Source organism: Bactrocera neohumeralis, chromosome 3, assembly GCF_024586455.1.
Source record: "Bactrocera neohumeralis isolate Rockhampton chromosome 3, APGP_CSIRO_Bneo_wtdbg2-racon-allhic-juicebox.fasta_v2, whole genome shotgun sequence".
Classification (NCBI taxonomy): Eukaryota; Metazoa; Arthropoda; class Insecta; order Diptera; family Tephritidae; genus Bactrocera; species Bactrocera neohumeralis.
In genome coordinates, this window is record NC_065920.1 from 71,024,657 (window position 1) to 71,033,267 (window position 8,611).

Genomic DNA, 8,611 nt, shown 5'->3' on the forward strand with positions numbered 1-8,611 from the left:
TTATAATAAAATAATGGACTAGCTTAACTAAATAAGCAAAAATATGTATATTTTCGACGCGATTATGGACATTAGGTGTATTCCAGCCAACTTTGTTGATTTTTGCCACGCGCATGCGCCTTCAGTTTGCTGCTCAAACCCAATTTTTACTGTTTCATGCTTAGTTTTTTGTATATTTTTATTTATTTAACACTTTTTTTGTAGTTGTAGTATCTTTTTTGTAGCTGAAACAATTTTTAATTGTAGTTATAGTTTTTGTTTTATACCTTTTTGTATTAAATACATTATTTACTATTTTTTATTATACTTCAATTTATTTTTAAGGCTTTATTTTAACTATTTATATTTTATTTTATTATTTTTTACAATCTCTTGCTTTATTTTTATTCATTATTATTATATTTTTTGTCTTATTTCCATGCAAATATACAGTCAGTCGCTGAAGTATGTGCACCACAAAGTTTTTTAGAGTTGCTTAAGAATAAATTTTTGTTATAAAATATTTATTATCAAAATTTGCTGTTTTAAAACTTAAACTCAAGCTTAAAAATAGTCTTATTGAATTAAAAAAAATATTTTTTGAATTAAAAAAATTATTGAAATTTTTTAGAGGTTTTAAGGGCTTGTTTGTATAAATAGTTCTAAAATAAATAGCTTAAAATATTTTTTATTGAATTAGAAAAGTATATTTTTTTGAATAAAAGAAAAAATTATTAAAAACTTTTAGGGGTTTCTAATATTTTTGTATGCATATTTAAGTCCTTGTTTGTATAGATAGTGCTAAAAGTAACTCGCTGAAGCTTAATACTTCGAGATTTAAAAAAAAAATCCAATTAAAAAAAATTCTTAAATTCAAAAATAAAATTAAAGTAAATGATTTTTTGTGAATTTTCAGCTCTTCAATATTTGTATTTATGCTTACTTTAGCGCTTGGCTGTACAGAAGTAATAAAGATCTAGCTTTATCTATAATGTTTAAATTAAAAAATAATTTTCAAATAATATAAAAATTGAAAAAAATTATATATATAATTATTAAATTAAATTAATTTATGATTGCAAAGATAATTAAATTAAATAATTTATGATAAAATTAATTTTTAATTAAATTAAATTAAAAATTAATAATTTTTTTTTTGTTGTTTTTAAGCCCTTTAGTGCCTGACTATATAAAAAGTACTAAAAATAATTCCGAAAGCTGAATAATTCATATTTTACATATACATACATACATACATATGTATATATTTTTTTTGAAATAAATTATTCTTATAAAATATATTTTCCATTATATAAAAAATAATATTTTTGATATAATTTAAAATAATGTTTTTTATATAATTTAATTTAGTCTTTCCCTCAAAATATTTATTCATTAAACTTTCTTAAAAACTGGTTTATATAAATTTCTATTACAAACCGGTTTTTATTAATTTTTTTTATTTGTTTATTAATTTTTTTTTTATTTAAACTACTAATTTTACTTAAAATTATTTTTTTTTGGATTTCTTACACAATTCTGCAACAAATTTAGAGAGTTATCTGTATAATATAGTTTATAAAAATCTATTTATCAATTTGTTTTACTAGTAATTTTTTTCATTGATTTTACTAAAAAAATGTTATTTAATATTAATCTTTCTTGCAAAGTTACTTTCTTTTTTTTTGAAGTTTACCACAAAAATATTTTTGTCAAATTTTCTTAAAATTTGTTTACTAATATTGCTACAAATAATTTTTTTTTATTAATTTTCCTAACAAAACTCTTTTTTTATTTTTGTAAAAAATATATTTTTAGCATTTTTCTTCAAAACATGTTTCTTAATATTCTATAATATAGTTGAGAAAATATTTTTTTTCAAGTTCTCTTACAAAATTTCTTTTTTATTAATTGTTCTTATAAATTATTCTTAAATATTTTATAATTTTTTTATTAATTATTCTTATACATATATTAAAATTTTTTTTTATTAATTCTTCTAAAATTTTTTTCTCTACAATGTTGTCTTTTGCGTTTAGCTTCAAAACGTGTTTTTTAATATTGTATAATATAGTTTAGAAAACATTTTTTCTAAAGTTTTCTTACAAAAATAATTTAGTTTTTTATTAATTTTTCTTACAAAAATTGTATTAATAAAATTTTTATTACATTTTTTTACTAATATTTCCTACAAATATTTTTTTTTTATTAAATTTTCTAACTGTTTTTTTTAATGTTTTTTACAAAACTAATTTTTAACAAAATTTCTTACAAAAATTGTTTTTCGTACAATTTTTTTCAAATAATTTTGTTTTTAAAAATTTTTCTCTCGAAATACTTTTTAATTTTTTTATTTTAATTTTTTAATTGTTTTTTTTTTTTTTAATTTTTTAATTGTTTTTTTTACAAAATTTTGCAAAAAACTGTATTAGCCATTATATTAATCTTCCTGCCTAACAAGTCCTTGCACCTCCCTCCCATCCATAAAACCTCATTTTCTCACCCACAACTGTCTTTATGTTCTCCTACCAGCCACCTCATCCCAATTTTACCACACATACACACACTTGCGCATTATTTTCGTATAAGTACTTGTTGGTTCACTTGTTGCGGTTTACTTTTATCTACCTACTTCTAGTATATATGTATATTAGTGCATATATGTATGCGTTGAACTATTTAGAACTAGTATATAAACACATATACATGTATATTTACATATGTATTAATCCTGCCTAGTTCTTAAAAACCAACAAAAATGCAAAAAACAAAAACACAAATTAATGAAAATGAAAATTGTGCGTGTTTATCTGTGTAAATTATATAATGATTGTGTTTAGTTAATATGCTGCTCTTCGATAAACTATAAACATAAAAAATTAATAAAAAAAACTGCATAATTATAAATATTAATTAAAGGCATATAAGTGAATTGTTTGATTATAAAATATAATTAATTATTTAACTAATTGATGGAGAAACAAGAATTATTAAGCCTAAAAAATATCAATTATAATATTTAGTTGTTAGACGTAGTTAGCCTTTTAAAATACATACATACATAAATACATATAATAATAATTAAATATATATAATAATTATATTAAATAATTATAATAAAGATTACATTAATGAAATTTGACATAAACAAAAATTGTGAGTAAATAAATATGTATGAAAAGTTAAATTAATAAAAAATTACAAATTAAATTACCGTAAATAATTTAATTAATTAAATACCACTTTCAAATTTGTTTACAAATACAACAAAAATATAGACGCATATAATTAATTACAGCAATTACAGATAATAATTTGTATAAAAAAGAATTGTCTAAGAAAGCAAATTTTTAAGCCATCAAGCATACATACAAACATACACACATACCTATATATGAACGTGTGTGTATGCGACACTTTTTTGTTGTAATATTTGCTTTAAAAACGCGTTGCCACATGCTCATCAACACATCACACTCGCCATCAGCCAATCCATCAGCCGCTTTCACTCTCAACAATTCAACTTGACTAAAAGCATTTCTTTGGTTTAACAATAATTTATGTTTTTAATAAAAAACGCGCTTAACTTCATTATTATTATGTAATCGGCGTTTTTTGCTATTTATTTTGAATTTGCGAATTTTCCACACATTTTATTCAGTATTTTTGAGGCAGTTGCTAAATGTGGTCATTTGTAGTCAATAATAATAAAAAATAATGTGAAATTTAATTGTTGTTGTTTTTTCTATGTGATCTACTATTAGTAGAGTAAGGATGATCCATTTCGAGGTTCCCTACTTTTTTAAAGGAAAAAACACAGAAACTTCAAATTTAATGGAGAATGTTTATTAACATTCGAAAGAACATTAATTGGCATTTAATTTTTGAAGATAATCTCTTTCAAATGTTGGCCACAAATGACATGCGTGATGTTTTGCTCCCTGGCCTGAATCAGAGCAGAGTTGTCCACATAGACTTTAGACTTTACATATTTCTACTGGAAAAAATCTAGCGGTGTGATATCACACGATCTTGGTAGCCAATCGACCGGCCTAAAACGTGAAATTATCTGCTCACTAAAGTGTTTTCTCAATAAATCCATTGATTGATGCGATGTGTGGGAAGTGGCGTCGTATTGTTGAAACCAAATGTCGCCGAGATCACGAGCTTTAATCTCAGGCATCAAATAGTCGGTTACCACGGCGCGATAACGATCGCCATTGATGGTTACGCTCTCATCGGCATAATTTTTGCAGAAATATGAACCGATGATTCCACCGGCCTACAAACTCCGCCAAACTGTAGTTTTTTTTTTTTTTGATGAAAATACTGCTCTTGAATCTCTTTTGCTTGCTCTTCGTCCCAAATGTGACAATTTTCCTTGTTACCCTTTGCGCCAGAAATGAGCCTTAACGCTGAACAAAATTTGACTCGAACTCGACGATGTCACTTGGGAAGGTCGAGCGGCTTCAGTTCTTATACAAGCTCTATCTAGCGCCCCTTGTCCAGTGACATTTCATAGATTGGAAGTGAAATTATTGCGTTTTAAGTGTCAGTATATTTGTGTTATCGGTGCGAAAATGAGCTTCGAATGAGCTGTTGCACGATAATGCGCCGTCTCATCGATCGACGCTTGTGTCCGATTATTTGACCAAAAATCACGTTTTAACCATTAACCACTCACCGTATTCACTTGATATGGCACCGTGCGACTTCTTCCTTTTCGGAAAAATGCATTTGCTCATGAAAGGAAAGCGTTATTCAGACGTAGCGGCCATTCAAAAGGCTTTCACCGGCATACTGGCGGCCATACCGGCCAACGAGCTAAAATACTCGTTCGACATGCTTTTGGACCGTGCAAAAAGCTGTATTGAAGCAGAAGGAGACTATTTTGAATAAAATAAATTGATTTTGCCGAAAAAAACATTTGTTCTGTTTTTTGTTTTTTAAAGTCCTGTTTACTACGGAACGCACCTTGTATTTTCTAATAATGAATGCTGTACCTCAAGATGGGTGATGGTGTTGCGAATAGTACGCTCAGTAAACCGATTATGTTGACCAGAACGTGAATTTTCGTAATAAAGTTGAGCAATTTGTCAACGTTGTTCAGGCGTAAGTCTTTCCACGATGAAATGCCAAACAATACTGATCAAAAATAACATGAAAAGACTCACGGGTGATCTGTCAAAAAAAGGGCAATTGAAAATGGTACATCTACTTGGATCAGCCGGTATAATATAGAGGAGCAAACACAAACGCTTAAGGTAGAGAATGCGACGTTTCATAACTAAAAGTTGACCTGAAACATTCCGATTCGAATAGGGTTATATATGGCCGAATAAAATCCGGTTCAATTTTAGTATCGTAGAACCGGATGTTTTGGGAATCGCACCAGTGAACGTCCATCTAGAACTTTCTCGCTTCTTCACTGCAAGAAGCCTAAAAGTCTATCCTGGAAAATCCCCAGCCTATTTACAAACTGGATATTGGAGTACAGATTGCACCTCAACAGTTCGGTCGATGATGTCAAAACTCCGACGGTAGGTGTCACTTCACTCTACGCAGCACACAACAGCGATTGTCATGGTAAGTACAGAATCGCAAGATCCTACCAGTTTGTTTACAGCAGCTGCTTAAGTTGGTACACCGCAGAAGTCCATTGCGATTTTTCAAATAGATAAGAATATCGAACAAAGAATTTATTTCAAATTTTGATTTTCGAAACCAGCGGAATCGCTGCGAACCCTGGACCGTACCCTGACTAGACCAGGTTGTCTCCAGTGCCTTCATCGAATCTATTTTAATGTCTGCAGTAGATTCCGAACGCGTTCCACAAAACAGATTTTTCAAATCCGAAAACAGAAATAAGTCACAGAAAGCCAAACCTTACAAATACAGCGCATTATCGTAGAGAAAAATTCATTAATTTTCTATCCAAAAAAATGCTATCGCTCACCTAGACGCCGCAAAACGCCAAGTACTATACATTATTTGCCGCTTGACTCTGTGGAACAAATTCATATTCGACCACATCACGGTTGGGCATAAAAAAAAAACGATGAGTATCATTTTTATGAAAAAAATTAAGGACTTTTATACGAATCCACCATTGACAGTTTTGCCTAAGAGAATACGGGTCCCATATCTGTTCCGCGCCAGCAATTTTTACTACTGAAGTACTACTAAATAAGTCAAGACTCACAGTAGAAGGAAAGTTTAACAGAACAAATACTTGGAATATTGGACTCCACGAGTCCACGAGGACGAGTTTGCTGCATACTCACTTCTGAAGTGACTTTGTTATACGGTGTGAAGTATTAAAAGACACGCGTTTCATTCTGGATCTTAAGCGATGGTGAAATGTAGATCGTGGTTAGCGGTATAGGAAGAAACATACCGAAATAAGGATTTGTTTTTAGTGAGACTTTGTATCAGTTATATCGTTCATAAGTGCCAACCAAATTAGGAATATTAGAAGAAAGTTATCAACGTGGTAGAAATGGCTTCATATAAGACTTGTTGAATACCAGTTGAGTTTAACTTAACTAAAAAATAATTTTTAACTGCTCAAATAACACATTTATTGCCATCAGTAAATTTTATCCTTCACAAAACGCAAATAAACGCCACCCTTCGGCGCCAAAACAAAGGCTGTCTCCTCAAATTTCATTTCTGGCAAAGTCGAGTCGCAAGTCTCCACACGAAAATTCTTCAAAATATGCACAAGTCCCGTTTTAACTTCCAGCAAACCCAATAAAGTGCCAATACAGCCGCGTGGACCGGCACCAAAGGGCAAATAACTCATCGGTGCATGTAGTTTGCGGTTTTCAGGTGAGAAGCGCTCCGGATCAAACTCGAGCGGTCGCGGCCAGTACTGCAAGGAAGTAGAAACTATTTATAACAAAGCTTTAAGACAAAGCCGATAAACGCACCCGTGCATCACGATGTAAAGCGAGCACCGAAATATATAACGGCATGCCTTTCGGTATACGATAGTTGCCGCTTGTTTGCTCCAGCAAGTAGCCTTGCTCAGCGGTACAGCGACGATCCAAAAATGAAGTGGCGGGATACAAACGCAGCACCTCATCGACGACCATGCGCATGTATTCCAGCTCACTAGCAATCGTGTCATAATCAAGCGCGCCACCACATTTCAGCAACGCCTCACGCAGCTCGGCGCGCAAACGCTGTTGCAACTCGGGATGCTTGGCGAGTTCATAGAGCGTAAATGTGATTGTCGAGGAGGACGTGTCGAAGCCAGCTAGTAACAAGAAAGCGGCCTGTGCTACAAAGAAATCAGGTTGGTTCAGTACGCTGTCCTTTGCGCCGTTGGCAGCTTGACGCTTCAGCGCGATAAATATATCGATGAGATCGTTGCGTTGGTTGCCACTACGTATGCGCTCCGCAATCGCATACTCGATGGAGGTACGCATGAATTTCTCATACTCTGCTGAGTAGAGATGTGCGCGTACGAGCCGGACCCGCTCCGGCACGAAGAATATGGTAAAGAGATGTAGTAGACGCCAGAGACGTGGCTCATTCACTTCAACGCACATGCGTCGGAATTCAGCTTGCGGATTCGCCAAACTGTTAGCTGCGATGCCGAACTCGAGTGAGGATATGATGTCGGTGGTGAAGAGCGCACACAACTCCTTTGCCTCAACGATCGCCGAGCACGCATCGTCAGCTGTAAAGTTCCAAGCGTTCATATGCGTCTCCAGCTTACCGCCAATCTTTAATGGAGTTTAATGGAATTATAGTTAATTTTGGAAAACCATTTCAAGGTGTTAAGACAAACCTCTTGCAGCAGCGGATACATTTGCTTCACCTTGCCATGAGCAAACAGCGGCGAGAAGATATTATGTATCTCCTTCCATACATCGTATTCCGCAAAGAATAAATTCAACGAGCCCATGGCATCGCCTACCGGGTCACTGCGTTCGAAGCGGCTTGCAAATGCGCTGAAATCACTTACCAGTACCCGCTTGATAAGCGCAGGGTCACGCAGCAGCAGCGCATGATTATGCAGCACATGTATGCCCACAAAGTCTTGACCGCTGGCGGCTTCATGATTGTAGAGCCGCTCAAATTGTTCGCCGAAACAGCAACGATAACGGAGTAGATCGAAAATGTTGCCCACAATCAGTGTGGATGGTATGTGTGGCACGCGACGCCTTTCCCAAAAGCTAAAATGCTGGCGCAACCAGTAGTAAGCGGCCGCCAAAAGGCTGAGGCTTAGCGCTAAAAATATGCTGAACATAACTGGTTCTCTGCTGGTTTTGAAAAATTAAGATTTCTGTACGTTTGCACCTGAAGATTTGCGTTTGTAAACTGCACTAAGTGGTTTGCCCTTTGAGACTAGCGGCTTAGCGCTCATTGTCTGTCTAATCAGTTGCAATTTTTAAATTTGATTTTAGTGCATTTAAAGCAGATAAGCCAGGCAGAGCTTTTAGTAGTTGCGCTTTTGCACTTAAGTCTCCATTTTTGCTCTTGTGTAAGTTTGTATGTATGGTCTGAGCTTTATTTTATGAAAGGGTTTGCTATAAAAAGCTCATTATTGAAAGCTCAGCGAAAAGTTTGAGGTCGGTAAGGGACGTAAACAAGTAACAGAGAACGTTTATAATACGTCTCT

General features: G+C 32.9%; 1 protein-coding gene across 1 annotated transcript; it reads right to left on the reverse strand.

The window, feature by feature from the left end:
- Positions 1 to 6,535: 6,535 nt before the first annotated feature.
- LOC126753029 (probable cytochrome P450 6t1) lies at positions 6,536 to 8,319 on the reverse strand. The gene is made up of 3 exons (XM_050464133.1): positions 7,778 to 8,319; positions 6,912 to 7,712; positions 6,536 to 6,853 (listed from the first exon to the last, which is right to left on the reverse strand). The coding sequence occupies exons 1-3, from the start codon at positions 8,237 to 8,239 to the stop codon at positions 6,569 to 6,571; spliced, it is 1,548 nt and encodes a 515-aa protein (XP_050320090.1). The 5' UTR covers positions 8,240 to 8,319; the 3' UTR covers positions 6,536 to 6,568.
- Between the last annotated feature and the right edge of the window lie 292 nt (positions 8,320 to 8,611).

Bases quoted from the DNA above. Each gene is read 5' to 3' on its own strand.
- LOC126753029 (XM_050464133.1), bottom strand. From the start codon at position 8,239: ATGTTCAGCATATTTTTAGCGCTAAGCCTCAGCCTTTTGGCGGCCGCT. The intron at 7,713-7,777 runs GTTTGTCTTAAC...ACTCCATTAAAG, and splicing joins TGTATCCGCTGCTGCAAGAG to ATTGGCGGTAAGCTGGAGAC. The intron at 6,854-6,911 runs GTGCGTTTATCG...ACTTCCTTGCAG, and splicing joins CTTTACATCGTGATGCACGG to TACTGGCCGCGACCGCTCGA.